Raw genomic sequence first — 19,883 nt, 5'->3', positions numbered from 1 at the left:
TGATTATGCTGCTATCTGCACATGTTATCAAAATTATAGACTTTAAAAATGTTTACCACATCTTTTTAGGTGAAAAAGAAACTGCAAAATAATATGTTCAGTTTGAAACAGCACATAGATATAGAGGTGGACGGATGGATGGATAGACGGATTGATGGGGATACATATTCCGTAGTGTTAATTTTGGTATTGCTGAGTAGTAAAATTAGGGATAGTTTTGTACTTTTTTGTGTTTTTCAAGTTTTCTGCTTAAACATGTATTACTTTGTAATTAGAAAAAACTATCATTTTTAAAAGAATGTATGGTTAATATATCAATGAAAAAGCAAATTACTGCATCATGCCCACAAAGTGAGTAATCTGAATGAAAATAATTTCTGTTGAATGTAAGAGTCACATTCATACCTGTGAATTATAAGCAATCATACTGCATACATAAAGTCAGATGCACCTTAACTATGGTTTAACTATATTGTTTCCCAAGTAAAATAACCATATTCAATAAAAACCTGTGAAGGCACAATTCGATTATAACTTGGGTGTCCTGTTTTGTGATACCACACTATGGAGGCAGACTCTTCTTGAGCCAAGAGAACCACAGTTTTGCAAAGCTGCAGAGACCAGTAGGTTTTTTGGGAATTATATGTTAAAAACATTTTGATTGCCCAAATAACATTTTAAAAATACTGGGAACATTTGAAATCATTCTTGATCCTCAGAAGGCAATTCCCAGTGAAATTTTTGGCTGTTTCCCCTTTCTTTATCTCTTTATTATCAACAACTCAGAACTTCAAATCCAAAGGTCTAAACGGGCAAAGGCGGAAAAAGTGGATGGTAAATGATGAAGACAACCATAAACCTTTGGTGACCCCAAAATAACTCTTGGCTCACATGTTAAAGAGCTCTGCTTTATATGATCAGCTGCAGGGGAAATTTGTTCTTTACTGTTTGCAAACTTCAGCTCTGTAAACATGATGGGGTTCTCTCTTATTTGCAGCCCCTAAATTCCTGGGATACCATATGGCCTCACCGAAGGAAAGGGCTTGCAGGTCTGGCTCCCTGTCGTCTCAGGTCAGATGGAAAAGCCTTTTGTGATTAACTCGGCCACAGTGTGTCCTTTGGTATTTGGAACTTCAGTGGGTTTTTTTTTTTTTATTAATTCTCCAAGTTTTGAACACTGACCCAGATAAGCTTCGTATAATGGAAAAAGAAGATAAATCTGGCTCTTTGGGCCCCAAATTGAATCCCAGTTTTCCCGCTAGCTGTGACCTTGAGCAGGTTGACTCAGTATGTCGGAGTTTCAGTTTCCTCACTTAATTAGGAGAGTTGTGCCTTCCTGCCTCACCTCTTAGGGCTATTCTTGGTGAACTGTAAAACGAGGGATAGCTGTGGGTCTTTTTAAACACACCACCCTCTCCTGCTTTGTTTCTGACACAGTTTCCTTACGCCGCCCCACCTCCCCAAGAACCCGTGAAGACTCTGAGAAGCCTGGTCAATATCCGAAAGGACACACTGAGGCTTGTCAAGTAAGTTCCCAGAGGCTGGGGCCAGGTCCCAGGCAAATTCCTTTGGGGAGGTTGGGGGCTGGGGGACAGACTTCCCAAGGAACTCACACAGCAGTTTCCGGCAGCCCCAGAGCTTGCTTCTCCAGGCCTCAGACAGGAGTGCGAGCGCTACTTTCTGCTGAGATCAGGCCATCCACACTCATGTTGTTCAGCACTGGATGCAGTGGTCTGTGTTTGTGAAAAACTTTCGCTTGCCTAGAAATGCTCAGTATCCTTATTTTATGGATATTTTTTAAAAGGGAAGAAGAATTATTAAGGGAAAATGGGAATTTTTGCAGCTACTCCAACAAGCCAGTGTAAAAATGGGAAATTTGAACTTAGAATATCAAGTCCTTTATTTTATTGCTATATTTTCTTTTTCTTTTTTTTTTTTTTTGAGACAGGGTCTCGCTCTGTCACCCAGGCTGGAGTGCAGTGGCGTGATCTCGGCTCACTGCAAGCTCCATCTCCCGGGTTCACATCATTCTCCTGCCTCAGCCTCCCGAGTAGCTGGGACTACAGGCGCCCGCCACCACGCCCGGCTAATTTTTTGTAATTTTAGTAGAGACGGGGTTTCACCGTGTTAGCCAGGATGGTCTCGATCTTCTGACCTCGTGATCCGCCTGCCTTGGCCCAAAGTGCTGGGATTACAGGCGTGAGCCACCGCGCCCAGCCTTCTTTTTCTTTTTTATTCCCTATCTCATGTGTCTGTTCTCTAAGGAACTCATAGTGCCCTGGGTTGGTTGTTTAATCCTCATCATCAGTGTTAATTATCGTCATTTGCCTTCTTGGTGCCATCCTTGAGACAGTGTAATTTTTAATCTGATACATTCCCACTGCCCGTCACCCCTAGATGATATGTCTACCAAGGCTGTCTGATTCCCTGGTGAAAAAATTTGGTTAGGGCAAATCAAGGTCCCAAATTTTTCTGAATAGGCAAGGAAGATGACTCAGAGACCATCTCATGCTTGTATAGAACAGCCTTATTAGCATCACGATGTTCCTGTCTGATATATATATATATATTTGAGACAGAGTCTCGCTTTTTTTTTTTTGAGACGGAGTTTCGCTCTTGTTGCCCAGGCTGGAGTGCAATGGCACGATCTCGGCTCCCTGCAACCTCCGCCTCCCAGGTTCAAGCGATTCTTCTGCCTCATCCTCCTAAGTAGCTGGAATTACAGGCATGCACCACCACGCCTGGTTAATTTTGTATTTTTAGTAGAGATGGAGTTTCTCCATGTTGGTCAAGCTGGTCTTGAACTCCCAACCTCAGGTGATCTGCCCGTCTCAGCCTTCCAAAGTGCTGGGATTACAGGCGTGAGCCACTGCGCCCAGCCCAGAGTCTCACTTTGTCACCCAGGCTGCAGTACAGTGGCGCGATCTCAGCTCACTGCAGCCTTGACTTCCCGGGCTCAAGCAGTCCTCCCAGCCCTAAGTAACCACCAATCTATTTTCTGTTTCTCTCTCTTAATTTTTTATATTTTATTTGTCCCTGAAGTTTCTACTGGTTCCCCAGCTATGCTTCTCTCCACCCCAAGGTCAACTCTGGGGAGGAGAGAGCCAAGGAGGTACCTGTCTGCTGCAGAACGGTCCCCCGACCTGACCTAGGGGAGTTCATCCAGCAGCAGAGCAGACTAACGAGGCCTCTGGGGCCTGCCAGTTGCCAGCTGCTCTGTCCACTTGGTTTCTCTCATCACATACGGCACATTCACACATTTGATGGAGACCATTCAAGGGCCTGAGCTGCTGCGAGGTCATAGCCTCTGCCGTGGCAGCCTGGCTGCAGCTCTAGAATAGGATGAAGCAGCTGTCATACGCTAGAAGAACCAGACTTGAAAGCAGCAGAGCAATTTACTTCCCAGGTCCACAGATGCTTACTTGAATGAGTGTCTGAGCTTCAGGTTTTTTATCTATAAAATAGTGATAATCAACTTTACCTTTCATGGTGGTTGTCAAAATGAAGGTAACAGAAGGGAAAACACCTGGTGTTCAATCAATGTTAACTTGAAGGGTGTTCTCTGTTTTGTTTTTCTGTGATTATAGGAATAAATTCTGATTCTCAGATTTCCAGGTAAAGATGGAGGATTGAACACCTACTTTTGCTTCCTCTGAAAACCCCATTAAGTAATTATAAACATGTATTTAAAAGGCATAAATCTGGCCAGGCATGATGGCTCATGCCTGTAATCCCAGCACTTTGGGAGAACAAGGCAAGAGGATCACCTGAAGTCAGGAGATCAAGACCAGCCTGGCCAACATGGTAAAACCCCGTCTCTACTAAAAATACAAAAATTAGCCAGACATGGTGGCATGCATCTGTAATCCCAGCTGCTCCGGAGGCTGAAGCAGGAGAATTGCTTGAACCCAGGAGACAACCTCGAGATTGTACCACTGCACTCCACCCTGGGTGACAGAGTGAGACTCCATCTAAAAAATAAAAAATAAGGCCGGGTGTGGTGGCTCACGCCTGTAATACCAGCACTTTGGGAGGCCGAGGCGGGCAGATCACAAGGTCAGGAGATTGAGACCATCCTGGATAACACAATGAAACCCCGTCTCCACTAAAATACAAAAAATTAGCCGGGCGTGGTGGCAGGCGCCTGTAGTCCCAGCTGCTCAGGAGGCTGAGTCAGGAGAATGGTGTGAACCCGCGAGACAGAGGTTGCAGTGAGGCGAGATTGTGCCACTGCACTCCAGCCTGGGCAACAGAGTGAGACTCCGTCTCAATAAAATAAATAAATAAAAAATAAAAAATAAAAAAATTTTCTTTAAAAAGGCATAAATCTGTAAATGTTTGGAGAATGGGAAGAGAGCAACAGCAACAAAATTTTAGAAGTTGGAAACACATAGTGAATGTTAAATGACTTAGTAGACCCAGGAAATCAGAATCCTGAACTAGCAGAAAGAAAAGCTGAGAATCACCCAATTTATACTATATTATCCCCCAAAGGGTTCAGAAATTAGCAGTGCCAGGTCCCTCTAGAAGTTGAGGTGGGAGGCTAAAATGAAGAGGATTGGTAGAAAGTCTGCCCTCAAGGTAGGCAGATCCCCTCCCTTGTACCACACAGCCAGAACTACGTTCCTATACCTTGCCAAAGGCAGGCGGATGACTCTCCCTGGAAAGGTCAAAACAGAGAATCTCTGGACAAGAGAGACCCAGGCACAGCTAACGGCCAGTACTAAAAACAGGCTAACCAGCCTGGGCAATATGATAAAGCCCTGTCTCTACAAGAAATACAAAAATTAGCCAAGCATGGTAGTGCACACCTGTAGTCCCAGCTACTTGGGAGGCTGAAGTGGGAGGATCACCTGAGCCCAGGGAGGTCGAGGCTGCAATAAGTCACGATCGCATCACTGCACTGCAGCCTGGGCAAGAGTGAGACCCTGTCTCAAAACAAAACAGCGGGTGAGTGGGTCCTGACATACTGGATGTTGAGCCCTCCAGCTGCCTCTCCACTCTGCCCCTAGAATGCTGGCAGCCAGGCCTTTGTCAAGAGAGAGGAAAACTGTTTTCTGGAAATTGGACCTGCCTGGATAGGAAAAGCTAAGAGACTAGAATTAGAGGTTCCTGAACAGATTCAGGTCAGCCCACAGCGAAGCCCAGGATCCCTAAGTCCTGCTGTGCACTCAGAGCTCTAATCAGCAGTTTAAATATCTTAAATACAAGCAGACAGCCACAGATTCTTAGATGTGTAAGGAATGCCTATAATAGGAAAGACAGTAGCAAAACAAACCAACGTTTTAAAACAACCTAGCTAGGCCGGGTGTGGTGGCTCACACCTCTAATCCCGGACCTTTGGGAGGCCAAAGCAGGAGGATCACTTAAGCCCAGGAGTTTGAGACCAGCCTGGGCAACATAGTGAGACCCCATCTCTATATAAAATAATAATAAAGTAAAAAAAATCTAATTGGAAACAAAAGCTATGCAGGAAGAAGATAACTTTATTAATAGTCTCAAAGACATGAGAGAAGATATCTTTTTCTTTCATGGACACAATGACACAAAGTGTTTATGAAACCAAAAAAACAGCTTTTAGAAATTAAAAACAAGGAGCAGAAATGAAAATTTCAGTAGAATGATAGGAAGAAAACTTGAAATATTCTAGAAAGTAGAGCAAAAATCCAGAGAGAAGGAAAATAGAAGAAGAAAGATGCAAGTAATAGAGCACCCATTTAGAAGGTCTGACATCCAACTAATGGGTTCTACAGAGAACAGAGAATATAAAAGGAAGGAAATCATCAGTGACATAGAATTTAAGAAAATTTCTCAGAAACAGAGGGTACAAGTTTCTAAATGGAAAGGACCACCAAGTGCCCACATAGTGGATGAGAAAAAGGACCGTCTGTAAGCTTTCAGAAGAAGGATCAGCAGTTGGAACGACTTCAGACTTCTTGGGAGCAACGCTGGGAGGTGAAAAATAAGGCAGCAAGAAGGCTTTCCGTGTCTTTTAGAAATTATTTGTAATCTAGAATACTTTGCTCAGCCAAACTTTCAATGAAGTGTGAATGTTGAATAAAAGCTCTCAAAAGTTTATTTCCCAACACACCCTTTTTCAGGAAGCTGGCAGGACACGTGCTCCACTGATATGAAAGAATAACCCAAGACAGAGGAAGACTTGAGGTGCAGGAAACATGAGCTTCTACAGGAGGACAGAGGCAAAAGAGACCCACCAGGATGATGGAGGGGCAGAGATTCCAGGGTGGCAGCTGGGAGCCAGGTGCAGAGGGCCAAGTACAGATAGGAGCAAGTCCAAGGGACCTCCTCAATAAGATGAAATGAATAGACCGCTTGGGGCATCTGAACGTCTTTAGAGATTTAGACAGCCCCAGAGAGCTTGGGTTGGAATTTGTGATGAGTACATAGGAAACTAGGCAACTGGAAAAAAAAAAAAAAAACAGGATGAGCACTAAGAAAAAGTTATGCAGGAAAAGAAAAATAATCATAGATTATATGTTTGTGTAATCACAGTAATACAGACACAAATGTACTGGACTATTATAATAAAATCATGATGCAGCTACACTGGGGGGATGGCAGAGTTCCTATATGGAGCAGAGTGAGGAAAGAGAAAGAAATCCTTGTTTCCATAGTAGGAAACGCATAGATAGTGCCTGAAACTGAAAAATCAAGAAGTAGTAACCCAAATATATTTTTTAGAAACGTGGGTAAATGCCAAAATGATCACTAAAAGGGGTGTCCTCTGAAGAGGAGGAAAGGGAAGCAGTAAGGCCTGCTGTTTTTTGCCTTGAGGAAACTAAACTATGTGATTAATAACTTTTATTAAAAGAAAAACAAAAGTGCCACATGCACAGTGGTGTAGTGGTAGCACTATGAAATATCAGAAGTAACCGGAATGCCCAGCAACATTGGTCATGAAACACTCTGTGATCATTCAGAATGGAGAGGTAGACCTATGCTTATGATCATTCAGAGAAGCCCACAATATATTGCTAATTTTTTTAAAGGTAAATTTTAAAATATTGATACGCTACTCTGCAAATGCTGAGTCTCTGGTTTTCTAGATGTGCTGAGGAAGTGAAGAGCCCTGGAGAAGAGGCCAGTAAAGCTAAAGTCCACTACAATGTTGAGTTCACATTTGACACAGATGCTCGGGTAGCCATCACCATCTATTACCAGGCCACGGAAGAGTTCCAGAATGGTATTGCCAGGTAAGATCAGGAGACCAGGAGAGCCACTTCCTTCCCAGATAGAGAGAGTCCATGTCTTATCCACTCAGCAAGGGCGGAAAACATTCTTTTTCTGCAGCCAGATGAGATCTGGTTCCTGAATTTAGATTTTCTTCTACAAAGCCCTACCCTTTACCTTTTCTCTTCAAATTGTGCCATCTTGGTATAGTGGCAAATGGTGGTATAGTCCTTCAGGTCCTTAACATGCTGTTAAAAATCTAGTAAGCTACCTTTCTTTGGATGTGTGGGTTGAATAGAAAAGTTTAACGTTGCCAAGCAAGAGCAAAGGAAATGGATTATAAAGGACCCTTTCTTTTCTTCGCTAGAGCCTGTTGATAATTGAGAACAGGCAAGAGCAGAGGAAGTCGTCAGACCCATCTGTGCCGGATACTGACTTTTGCTTTGCCTCCGACTTGTATCAATAGCTACATTCCCAAAGACGTCAGCCTCCAGTCAGAGACTGTGCACTACAAGCGAGGAGTGTGTCAGCAGTTCTGCCTGCCCTCCCACACCGTGGATCCCTCCGAGTGGGCAGAAGAGGAGGTGAGCTGCCTCTGGGGAGGGTTTCCCACATCGACTCAGAAGGGCCTAGGGGCTACTTAGGACTCGGGCCGACAGCAAAGGGGCTGCTCAGACGCTTGAAGGCCATGCTTACCTTTCAGCCTTGTGACTTCATCATGTCCTTTTAAAGCTCTGCTTATTTTGCATCAAGGATATACCTAACTTTGTTAATTTTTCCATTCCCTAGGAATGGAAATAGCCCATTAGCCTAGGATACTTTGAGAAAGCCATGCTCAAATAAAAAAAAAACCTAACGGTTAGAGGGCCTTATTTACATCTGTGAGATTTTTAAAAAGAAGCTGATGGCCCTCAGTTAACAAACTTGGGTAATTGACAAGGCTAAAGAATGAGGAGCAGAGATAAGATTAATGCTTCTTGACAGTATCGCCCTTTCTGAGATTAGCTGTGCCATCTAAATGTGTTAAGTCCTCTTTTTTTTTTTTTCTTTCCTTTTCTTTCCCTTCAGCTTGGCTTTGATCTAGACCGAGAAGTTTACCCTCTAGTGGTACATGCCGTGGTGGATGAAGGAGACGGTAGGGGCGATTTCTGTCCTCTTTGGCTGTGCACACTGCTCTTTTGTGGCATATTCCTGGCAGCAGCTGTGGCCCCAAAACAACATGCCTTCTTTGCGAGTGTTTGTGACTATGAGTCAGGCAGTCTCTGCATCCTCTCACATCTGTGACTCCAAGCTCCTGGGCTGATGTGAAAAGTGTGGGTTTGGCTGGGCATGGTGGCTCACACCTATAATCCCAGCAGTTTGGGAGGCTGAGGCGGGTGGATCACCTGAGGTCAGGAGTTTGAGACCAGCCTGGGCAACATAGGGAAACACTGTCTCTACTAAAAATACAAAAATCAGCTGGGTATGGCAGTGCGTGCCTGTAATCTCAACTACTTGGGAGGCTGAGGCAGGAGAATCGTTTGAACCCAGGAGGCGGAGGTTGCAGTGAGCCGAGATTGCGCCACTGCACTCCAGCCTGAGTGACAGTGAGACTCGGTCTCAAAAAAATGTGGGTTAGCTGGGTGTGGTGGCTCATCCCTGTAATCCTAGCACTTTGGGAGGCTGAGGCGGGCAGATCACCTGAAGTCAAGAGTTTGAGACCAGCCTGACCAACATAGTGAAACCCCGTCTCTACTAAAAATACAGAAAATTAACCGGGCATGGTGGCTTATGCCCGTAATCCCAGATACTTGGGAGGCTGAGGCAGGAGAATTGCTGGAACCCGGGAGGCGGAGGCCGCAGTGAGCCAAGATCATGCCACTGCATCCAGCCTGGGCAACAGAGCCAGACTCTGTCTCAAAAAAAAAAAAAAAAAAAGTATGGGTTATATAACGTGCCCCTTCTAGGGACAGACTGGCACATTTGGTTTGCCAGATTGCGAACTGGAGAAGGTCACGGGCATCAAGGTGTGCTGTTTGGGCTTCTTCACTCACGTGCCTTTGTTTCTTTCAGAGTATTTTGGCCATTGCCATGTACTGCTGGGTACTTTTGAAAAGGTGAGTGACTTTAGAGGGCCTCGCTTTATTGCCTTTAGCCCTTTCTTTCATGTGAGACACATGTAACCCATTTGCTGGGTGCCTGAGCTCAGCAGAATGGGTCTGGCTTTAGAGGCTATGATGGTGAAAGAACATCACTTTTTGGGCTACGCTTGGGTGTAGGTCCAGCCCTGCCACCAGCTTGCTACAGGACCTTCACCTCCTTAGGCCTCAGCCTCCTTAAAATGAAAGGGTTAGACTGGGTCGGACGCGGTGGCTCACGCCTGTAATCCCAGCACTTTGGGAGGCCAAGGTGGGTGGATCACTTGAGGTCAGGAGTTCGAGGCTAGCCTGAGAAACATGGCAAAACCCCGCCCCTGTTAAAAATATAAAAATTAGCCAGGTGTGATGGCGGGCACCTGTAATCCTAGCTACTCAGGAGGCTGAGGCAGGAGAATTGCTTGAACCTGGGAGGCGGAGGTTGCGGTGAGCTGAGATGGCACCACCGCACTCCAGCCTGGGTGATAGAGTGAGGCTCTGTCTCAAAAAAAAAGAAAGAAAGAAAGGTTAGACTGGATAATTATAAGACCTTTAAAGAATTAGGATTGTATAATTCTACTCTGAGAGTGTCCAGGAACATGTATGTGTACAGTAGTCCCCCCTTATCCTCAGGAGATAAGTTCCAAGACCCCCAGTGGATGCCTGAAACTGCAGATGGTACAGAACCCTCATATACACTGTGGTTTTTCCTATACTACATCCATACCTATGATAAAGTTTAATTCATAAATTAGGCACAGTCAGAGATTAAGAATAATAGTAAACTGAAACAATTATAACTATAAGGTAATAAAAGTCTGAATGTGATGTTTCTCTCTGAAAATATCTTACTGTATGTAATATTTTCAGACAGTGGTTGATGGTGGGTAATTGAAACCATGGAAAATGAAACTGCAGATCAGGGAGGGCGACTGTAACTGGGAGATGTAACAGAAGAATACCTGGTGCTTTATTACCCTCCCTTCCTTGTCATAACTTTCATATTTTCATTCCAGCACACAGATGGAACTTTCTGTATCAAGCCCCTCAAACAGAAACAAGTAGTAAGTATTTGAAGACTACAGACTGTTAGTATTAGGGCCCTTCCTTCCTTTTATTCTTTCCTTTCTTCTTCTCTCTCCCTCTCTTTTTGTTTTTGTTTTTGTTTTCGTTTTACTTTTTGCTGTCTCCTTCCCCCACCCCTTTTTTTTTTAATCAAAGAAGAAAAGAAAAAAAGGGAGTGCTTTTGAATGTTACAAGCTATTACAAACGACTTGGGTGGCCTGAAAGGAATGCTGATTTTTGAGGTCTTCATTGTTCCAGAAGTGTTGGTGTTGAGGGAGCCTTTATCTGAGCAAAGGACTTGAGAAATGAAAGAACAAGATTTATTTCCCAACGTTGGGTTTAGGGAGAACTCTTTTTATTTAAAATGCCAGAGTGAGAAACATTTCAAGAGAAAGGATAAAGCATTAAGGTCCAATTTAGGGTAATTAGAGTCGTTGGCTTAATTTATCCATTCCTTTTTCTAAAATTCAAAGTTAGTCATTCTCCCTCTTCCAGAATGATCAGCACCTTGTGCATATGTCTGCTAGAAAGTCCCAGCCCCTACCATGTGCCAGCACTTTTCTTTCCACTCTTGTAGAGGTAGGAGGAGACATCACTGGGAGGAGAGAGAGTGGTGCCAGTGGCATTGGCAAGGGAGGGTGGGTGAGGGGCAGGTCATCTCATGGAGGGTGTAGAGCAGCTGGGTAGGAGGCGGGGTTGGGCTTCGTCGAGATGCAAAGAAAAGCCTTCCTGCAGATGGATGATAGATACTTGAAATTCTACACTGTTCATTCTTTTAGGTTAATTACTCACCTCTCTTTTAATGAGGTCAATAATAAGAATATCCTAGTATAAATTAGTTTTCCAATATAATCACTGCATGAAAACAAGTTTTAAGAGCAGCAGAGAAGGAAACAGATCCTGAGCCCAGGGCACTACCTGGGCAGGCCAGGCCTTGGTGAGTTGCCTCATGGGGGAAGGCCTGGTTCTCCAGGAGGCCTGGATGGGATGGAAAGGCTCGTGTAGCTAGAGGAAAATGGTTTGTCCATTTTCCTCTTGTTAGATTGGCATTAGCAACAGACTGTCAAACTGGAGAGTGGGATATAAAATCAGAGAAAGGCTATGTCTTAGGGGTACAGATGGCTAAGAAACAGAGGTGACGCAGAAGAGCATGCTCCTAACAGTAAATGGGGCAGGGCCAACTTAGGCACTGACATGGCCCAGGTTAATGGGAGTGGGATTGGGCCTTGGTAGTTGGGGTTTTAAGAAACAGGGCTGGCCGGGCTTGATGGCTCATCCCTGTTATCCTAGCACTTTGGGAGGCTGAGGCAGGTGGGTCACTTGAGGTCAGGAGTTTGAGACAAGCCTGGTCAACGTGGTGAAACCCCGTCTCTACCACAAAAATTAGCGAGGCATGGTGATGCATGCCCTGTAATCCCAGCTACTCAGGAGGCTGAGACAGGAGAATCGCTTGAACCCAGGAGGCGGAGGTTGCAGTGAGCCAAGATGGTGCCACTGCACTCCAGCCTGGATGACAGAGCAAGACCCTATCTCAAAAAAAAAAAAAAAAAAGAAGCAGGGCCAAGAGGTGTAATTTTGCTGCATATTGGGGATGGGGTGGCTTCATGGTGTGGGGTACACACCATTAGCCTCTCCCTCAAGGTCTTGCTATCGCCCTTTGCATCCATATTTTCCCTTCCCATCATTTTCCTTGCCAATTTCTTCTTTTTCTTTCTCTTTTCCATTCCTTTATTTTTATAATGTCTGAACTCAAATTGGATTACGTAGCAAATGCCTAGATTTTAATGCATACCCTTCCATCCTTTTTCTAGTCTATGCCTTCTTAATTGTCCATAATAGTAAGCTGCAGTGCAAGTATTATTATTGTGTTTGTGAAATTTTATGTTCCCTGTTGTATATAATGATGGGTGAATTAAATATTTGATTTTCTTTCTTCTCTCAAAGAGAAAACATAAGTAAATAAAAGCATCCTTTACTTATCTAGGCCTTTGATTTTTTTTCTCGTTATGAATCGGTAGTCCTTGGTTGCCAAAAGAGGTAAGACGGGAGGGAGTTCCCACTCTTGTCTCTCAGTAGAGACAGCCTGTCCTTGAACCTTTCTGTTTGCTGTTCAGGTAGACGGGGTCAGCTACCTCCTTCAGGAGATCTATGGAATTGAAAACAAGTACAACACACAAGATTCTAAGGTAATTTTTATCCAAAATTCTGAATGTACTCTTTCCAGGAGGCCAAGTGAGAAATCATAAGCCGGCGTCCAGAAATTTAGCGTGCCAAACTCTGAAATCAGTTAGGTCTTAGAAGGATATTTTCTTGTTCCTCATTTCAGATCATTATGCTTTTACCACTTTGGAAATGAGAAAAGTAGGCTGATTTGGCTTTGTTCTGCCACAGAGCTCTGTCCAACTCAGTTTCCACCAGGGTCCTTTCTTTGCTCCTTTTCCTTTATCTATGTGGTCCCCTAGGTCCCTTCAGCTGAGACTTGAGAGGCCCAGCTCTGAGCCTTATAGAAGGAGCTCGAGTGGTTAGTCTCCTCCTCTCAATTTTAGATAAACACTTCCCAGAAGCAGTGAAGCTAAGTGTGTGGAAGCACTGGGTAAACGACAAAGTCCAATGTCAATGCAGATTTTGTTCATAATTATTACTTATCTTAGCTCTTCAGCCACGCTGCCTTGTCAGTAAAGTATGGGACAGGAAGGGCTTTGTGCCATTGGCTACATTTCTTTCTCCTCCGCCAGGTGGCTGAAGACGAAGTGAGTGATAACAGTGCCGAGTGTGTGGTGTGTCTCTCGGATGTCCGGGACACCTTGATTCTGCCCTGTCGCCACCTCTGCCTCTGTAACACCTGTGCAGACACGCTGCGCTACCAGGCCAACAACTGTCCCATCTGCCGACTGCGTAAGCCCCAGAGCGGCAGGGGGACTGGTGGGTGGGAGAGAGGACAAGAGGACATTTACAAAACACTGAAGCATGTGCTGCTGCTGGATCTGACAAACGGATGCGCTCTGGGAGGGATCATGGTTTCTGTCTGGGCTCTTGTTCATCCTTAATCCTGCATCAGGATGTCCTGATTGCCTGTTTTCTTCTTCACAGCCTTCCGGGCACTGCTTCAGATCCGAGCCATGAGGAAAAAATTGGGCCCCTTGTCCCCAACCAGCTTTAACCCCATCATCTCATCCCAGACATCTGACTCTGAAGAGCATTCAGTAAGTTGGGCTCGGAACCACGGCCCCTCTTAAGCAAATGCCTCATTGGTTTTTTTAAACTTTTCATGCTTCTCTACGTGGCATTGCAGCAAGGAATTAGACCAGGGCATGCTGCAGTATTTAGCAAGCCGGCTGAGAGCATGCTTTAAAACCAACTTATTACTGTGGAAAATTGAATACTGGTCATGAAAACCTCCCTCTTCCTTCTTGGGAACTTGGTGTCCAGTTAATGTTTACCATTCCTAGAGCCATCTGCTTGCAGTTGCACTCCAGCGAGAACTCCCCCAGGCAGAAAAAATGAGATGATTATTTTGGATTTAAATACAATTATTATCTTTATTTGAATCCTCGAAGAAAGTAACTGTTTTTCTTTATCCTGTTTTGTGGCCTCAGTGCCTGAGATAAAGTAACTGACTTCAGTTTCCTAGTGTAAGTGCTGATATTAGGGTGAAACCTCAAAGCTTTGCAGTTAAAGAGCAGCAGGTACTGTCTTTCTTTAGATTAACGCACTGCTGGGAGAGATTATTTAGTGAACGGTATTGGGATAATTAGTTAGCTATTTCAGGAGGAAAAATTAGTTTAGTACTTTACTCCTTACCAAATAAATTCCAGCTGGAGTAACTAGTTAACTATATTAAAAGCATCAAACCAAACAAACATTACAGCAAACCAAGCAAAACATTCAAAACCTAGAATAAATTATAGATGATTATTTAGTTGACTTTGGATTGGAAAGGATTCTCTAAGCTTGAAAGCAAGAACCATACATTTTACCAACTAAAAAGTTTAGCACTTCAGAGGTCTGAAAGGTAACCAAAATTAAAAGTTAGACAACAAATAGTGGTTTTTTAAAAAAAAATACAAATGCATTGTAAATACATTATTTACAATGTATGTATCAGAGGAAAAGCTAGTGTCTTTGCCATAGTTCATATTGAATAAAACAGTAGATAAAAGGGCAAAGGGCATAAACAAAACATACTCAACATAGAATTTTTTAAAAAGTTCAGCCACATTAAAAGTCAATGATATGCAAATATGAGAATACTGTTTTCCAACTTTCAAATTTTAAAAACTTTTCTTTTTAGCGATTCTCCCTGCTTTTGGGGAAGCAGTCAGAATACATCTTCTGTATTACTTACAGGAGTGTAACTAGAAAAGGCACTGGCAGAAAACAGCAGTATATATTAAGAGCCTTAAAAACATTTATACCTCATCATCTAAGAGCTAATAATTTAATAACAAGAAGATAATTAGAAAAAAAAAGGCATTCAAGGATGTTCATCAAAACTTGTTTACAATAGGATGTGTTAGACACAACTAGATTCCCAGCACTAGGAGAATAGTTAGAAAACTTAGGGGATCTATGAGAAGGGGACATATATGAAGAGGCTTCAGAAACAAAGGAAAATATTTATGTTCTGGCCAGGCATGGTGGCTCACATCTGTAATCCTAGCACTTTGGGAGGCCAAGGCAGGAGGATCAGTTGAGACCAGGAGCTCAAGACCAGCCTGGGCAACATAGTGAGATCCCATCTCTATTTTTTTAAAAGAGGAAAGTATAATAAAATAAGCAGAATATAAAATTGTTATTTACAGATTGATCAAAACTGTGTAGATAGTACACAGAAAAAAATGGGAAGAAGAGACACCAGAATGCTAACAAAAGTAACTTTGGGCGATTTGATTACTGGTGATTTTTTTTCCTTACTTTTACTTTTATGTATTTTCCAAATTTCCATTATAATCAGAAAAAAAATAGAGATTATTAAGGAAAAGCTTACCAATAAGCAGGATCTACAATATGTGGTTCTTTGATATTTTATCTCTGCCTCTAGAACAGTTGTTCTTACCAGACCCCCCCCCAAGAACAGATATAAAACATTTTTTTCAGTGTAGAGTAAGTAGGATGATCACGTCATAAAACAAAAAGGACCTAATTAATTTTTCAACCTGTCTCTGATTCCCCTAGTCCTCAGAGAATATTCCACCAGGATATGAAGTAGTATCTCTTCTGGAGGCCCTCAACGGGCCCCTCACCCCGTCCCCAGCGGTTCCTCCACTTCACGTGCTTGGAGATGGCCACCTCTCAGGAATGCTCCCGTCGTATGGCAGTGATGGCCACCTGCCGCCCGTCAGGACGATCTCGCCTCTTGACCGCCTGTCTGACTGCAGCAGCCAGGGACTCAAACTCAAAAAGAGTCTCTCCAAGTGAGTAGCCAGTGCTCCACACTGTTGCCCCCGGAATCCTTGATGAGATGCTTCAACCCTCCTTGGTGCTGGCCCACATCCTGGGGACTTAGGGCAGAGTAACCCTCTGGGCTCTTCCCAGAGCTGCTTGCAGGAAGGTTATCCCATCCATTAAGAGATGAAAATAAGATGGTATGTAGGTACTTAGGAAAACTCTGATGAGACAAATCTCTTATGTATTATTATTTTTTTTTTTCAAGGATAGGGGATGGGATATAGGGAAGAGGACGTTGAACACTGTGGATAGGGCCTTCTAGGCCCCTGGGAGCATTGCTTAGTCTGAAGACTGAAGGAACCTTGTGATCCATATCTCTTAAACATCTAAATCCAGCTAGGCACAAATCATGACAAGGTTTCTGTGGCAGAGTAAAGGGGAGGGTATTTTACAGATGAAAATATTGATACCCTGTAAATGGCAGTGGTTTTTCCCAGGTTTAGATAGCAAGTCGTCAAAGGAGCTAAAAGTAAAACTTAGTGCTTCTGACACCCAAAAGAGGTGTCCATCCCTCCCTGGTTCTTTTCTATCTTCCTAGTCCTACTTAAGACTTGGGTTTCGAGCCAGGCAAGTTAGTCCAGACCTACTCAGCTACTCAGGAGGCTGTACTCCTCCTCTGTTAAAGCGTCAGTGAGAGGATCGCTGAAGCCCAGGAGTCCGAGCCCAGCCTCGGAAACATAATGAGATGCTGTCTCAAAAAATAAACAAAAAAGATTTGGGTTTTCCACTCAGCTCCTCTTGCAGTAAGTACTGTTCTTTAAATGGACATTGGGATATAGCTGCTTTTCCACTGGACTCCTACAGATCCATTTCCCAAAACTCTTCCGTGCTGCATGAAGAGGAAGATGAGCGTTCCTGCAGTGAGTCAGAGACACAGCTCTCTCAGAGACCGTCGGCTCAGCATCTCGGAGAGGTAATTGACATTCCTCTCCTCTTCTTGGGTGTTGTACTCCAGGGACTTCCCTCCTACCCGCATGCCTCGTCAGGTCCCTCTGCTCTCATTCACTCATCAAACACCTTGTCAACACCCTCTGAGGCAGTGGCAAAGGTTTCACTGGATTCATGCATTCAACAGTGTATGCAGCCTATATTATTTGCCAGGCACTACTATATGCTGAGGATAGTAGCTGGGACACTACAAAAGTCCCTGCCCTTGTAGCATGTATATTCTTGCTAGCTGGGGTGGGGGTGGGGGGCACAAAAGGCAATAAGTAAAAAAATACACATGTGCCAGATGGTGCTGTGGATCAGCATGTGTGACATGTGGGAAGGGAGTGTCACGGCTGGAAGTGGGGACTGCCATTCTTAAAAAGCGGTCCAGGAGCCGAGACCAAGGGAAGTGGTAGAGCTAGCTATGCAGAGATATACGAGGAAAGAGGGCCCTAGGCCTGGGAACAGCAAGGAGAAAGTCCTGGGGGTAAGTGGGGGGTGCCGGGAGGCCCATGTGGAAGAATGGAAGAGAAGGCTGGAATTTTCTACTCTGTGCGTCCCACAGAGACCTCACTTAACAAAGGTTTATGCAGCTTCTCTCTGTAGGGCACTGAGCTAGGTAGCGGGACATAGGAAGGTAAATAAAGTGGTCCCTGCCCGTAGGTGCTTAGGTCTGGCTGGGACAGGACATATACATGGGAATAGCATGTGCCTGGCACATTGTTGTTGCTCAGTAAGTATTTGTTAAATGACTAAGTAAATTTTATAAAAAAGAAGTGTGCCCAAAACAGAGACAATCAATTGCTGTGTGAGAGATGGAAAGATCATTGTAAGTGGAGGAAATCAGAAAATGTGTCATGGAGGAGGAGCATTTTAGCTAAACCTTGACGTTTTTTAGACATGGAGAAAAAGGTGAGAGAAACATCCATGCGGAGAGGACAATGCATGCAAAGGCACAGAGCAGGAAGTCAGGGCTCGGAGCAAGCGAGGGGCACAGTGAGTGCTTCACTCCCCAAAGGCCCATCCGACCACAGCGTGCAGCCTGGACTAGACAGGAGACAGACTCAGCCAGGAAAGGGTTTCAGTAGCCCAGGCAAGAAGGACTGTGTGACAGGCCAGGCGCAGTGGCTCGCGCCTGTAATCCCAGCACTTTGAGAGGCCGAGGCGGGCGGATCACGAGGTCAGGAGATCGAGACCATCCTGGCTAACATGGTGAAACCACATCTCTGTTAAAAATAGAAAAAATTAGCCGGGTGTGGTGGCATGCAGCTACTCGGGAGGCTGAGACAGGAGAATCGCTTGAACCCAGGAGGCGGGGGTTGCAGTGAGCTGAGATCGCCTCACTGTACTCCAGCCTGGGCTGGGCGACAGAGCGAGACTCCATCTCAAAAAAAGAAAAAAAAGAAGGACTGCGTGAACTAAGACAAAAGAGGAGTGCCTGGAGGAAAGGGAAGGGATTATGGAAACACAGTTCATAGAACTTTGCATCCGTCTTGGATGGGTGAGGCTGTGCACCCAGATGCCTGGCAGGTGGGGGCTGGGATTGGAGTTGGGGACGTGGGAGGAGCAGCAGGCTGGGGGAGCAAGGTGGTGTTTGTATCAGAAAGCAGCTGGGCAGGAGTTAACTGGGGTCTGTGTGGAGATACCCTGCAGGCAGGAAGGCCTCTGCTGGCTTTGTATGCTTTTGCCACAGAAGGAAAGCTGATCATAATCCTGGGGAAACCTGGGGTGTCCCCATGTCACAGCTGCAGGGTGACCTGTGTCACCCGAGCTGCAGTCTTTGTATGGCCGCAGCAGATGCTGTGCCCTGGGCAGGAGGTGTTGACTGAAGTGTGCGCCTCCCCTGGGAGGCAGTCATTCCAGGCTTGGGCTGAGAAGTGAGGACGGAAGAGAGAAGCTGCGGCCTCTGCATGCCACTCAGTCCCTCCCAGTGTCGCCTTTCCTCCTCATCTCTACCCAGACCTCCGCCCTGACCCCTTCCTCCAGCACAGGTGACTGGCGCTTGCTCCATGTCCTGTTGTGTCCCCCCACAACCCCCAGGAATGTGGTGTGACTCCAGAAAGCGAGAATCTCACCTTGTCGTCATCTGGAGCTATTGACCAGTCGTCTTGCACAGGGACGCCTCTGTCATCCACTATTTCCTCCCCAGAAGGTACATAAGCAGCGGGGAGTGGCTGCATGTCCTTCCCTCTTACCCAGCCCACAGTGTCGTGGCGTTTCCTCTGGGAAGGGACATGGGAGTGGCTAATACCTGTGCTGCATGATAAGTAGGCCCTGGCTTGAGAGGGAAGAGGACTTGCTTTCCTACCATGGGATACCGGGCTTGCCTGTAGCTAGGGCAGTGTCAATTCTCTCAGCCCCAGTCCTGCTGTAATAAGGTTTCCTTTAGCATTATGACAGAGAAAAGCAAATGTCTTGTCCCCAAGGCTGGGTTCTGAGCTCTAAAATATAAAGGAGCAGAATTTTGGAAAACCGTAAACCTAAAACCACTTTTAGGGGAGGGCAAGATACGGCCACTTCACTCCTCAATGCCTGAATGCAGGAAGAGGGCTCTGCTCCCCAGAAAGCTTGCAGAAGCCCTGCCTGACCTCCAGGCTCCTTTCCCCATCCCCTGTCTCCAAAGGCCCTGCCAGCAGCAGCTTGGCCCAGTCTGTCATGTCTATGGCATCCTCCCAGATCAGCACTGACACCGTCTCCTCCATGTCTGGCTCCTACATCGCCCCTGGCACTGAAGAGGAGGGAGAGGCTCTCTCTTCCCCCCAGCCTGCCAGCAGGGCCCCCTCAGAAGAAGGAGAGGTAAGGGAAGGGACGGGAACTGCCCTGGCTTCTCTGTTCTTTGCACACATGTCCAAAGTAGCATAACCAAAGGTCTGCCATGCATGACTGCAAAGCCCCCAAAATGCCAGGAGTGCTGCAGAAAACAAGGCATTCCCTTAGGTCTGACCCTCCTATTTGACACCAATTTTGTTCTGAAGAAGGTTTGGGTTTGCTGTCACGAGAGCTTGATGGAAGAGCCTGTAAAAACTGTGCTCTTCTGCAGGGGCTGCCAGCGGAGTCTCCAGACAGCAACTTTGCTGGCCTCCCAGCTGGAGAGCAGGATGCAGAGGTAACCCCAACAGCACGGAGTGGTGCCCC

General features: G+C 45.3%; 1 protein-coding gene across 4 annotated transcripts in view; it reads left to right on the top strand.

The window, feature by feature from the left end:
- The window catches only part of RNF157 (ring finger protein 157), a 95,986-nt gene that overhangs the window by 65,206 nt on the left and 10,897 nt on the right, over positions 1-19,883 (top strand). For 3 of the 4 annotated variants that reach the window (XM_054537379.2, XM_024235492.3, XM_024235493.3), the window contains exons 3-16: positions 1,438-1,526; positions 7,068-7,214; positions 7,658-7,775; positions 8,260-8,326; positions 9,244-9,287; positions 10,322-10,369; positions 12,485-12,556; positions 13,106-13,265; positions 13,461-13,573; positions 15,546-15,784; positions 16,623-16,731; positions 18,789-18,900; positions 19,372-19,544; positions 19,789-19,854. In XM_054537379.2, the coding sequence (XP_054393354.2) occupies positions 1,438-1,526; positions 7,068-7,214; positions 7,658-7,775; positions 8,260-8,326; positions 9,244-9,287; positions 10,322-10,369; positions 12,485-12,556; positions 13,106-13,265; positions 13,461-13,573; positions 15,546-15,784; positions 16,623-16,731; positions 18,789-18,900; positions 19,372-19,544; positions 19,789-19,854 (1,557 nt within the window). The remainder of the gene's footprint in view (positions 1-1,437; positions 1,527-7,067; positions 7,215-7,657; positions 7,776-8,259; positions 8,327-9,243; positions 9,288-10,321; positions 10,370-12,484; positions 12,557-13,105; positions 13,266-13,460; positions 13,574-15,545; positions 15,785-16,622; positions 16,732-18,788; positions 18,901-19,371; positions 19,545-19,788; positions 19,855-19,883) is intronic. The other variant, XM_054537378.2, reaches the window with a different exon arrangement.

The sequence above is a fragment of the Pongo abelii genome, chromosome 19 (genome assembly GCF_028885655.2).
Source record: "Pongo abelii isolate AG06213 chromosome 19, NHGRI_mPonAbe1-v2.0_pri, whole genome shotgun sequence".
NCBI lineage: Eukaryota > Metazoa > Chordata > Mammalia > Primates > Hominidae > Pongo > Pongo abelii.
The sequence above is the reverse complement of the archived record's forward strand: the minus strand, read 5'-3'. Positions and strand labels throughout refer to the sequence as shown.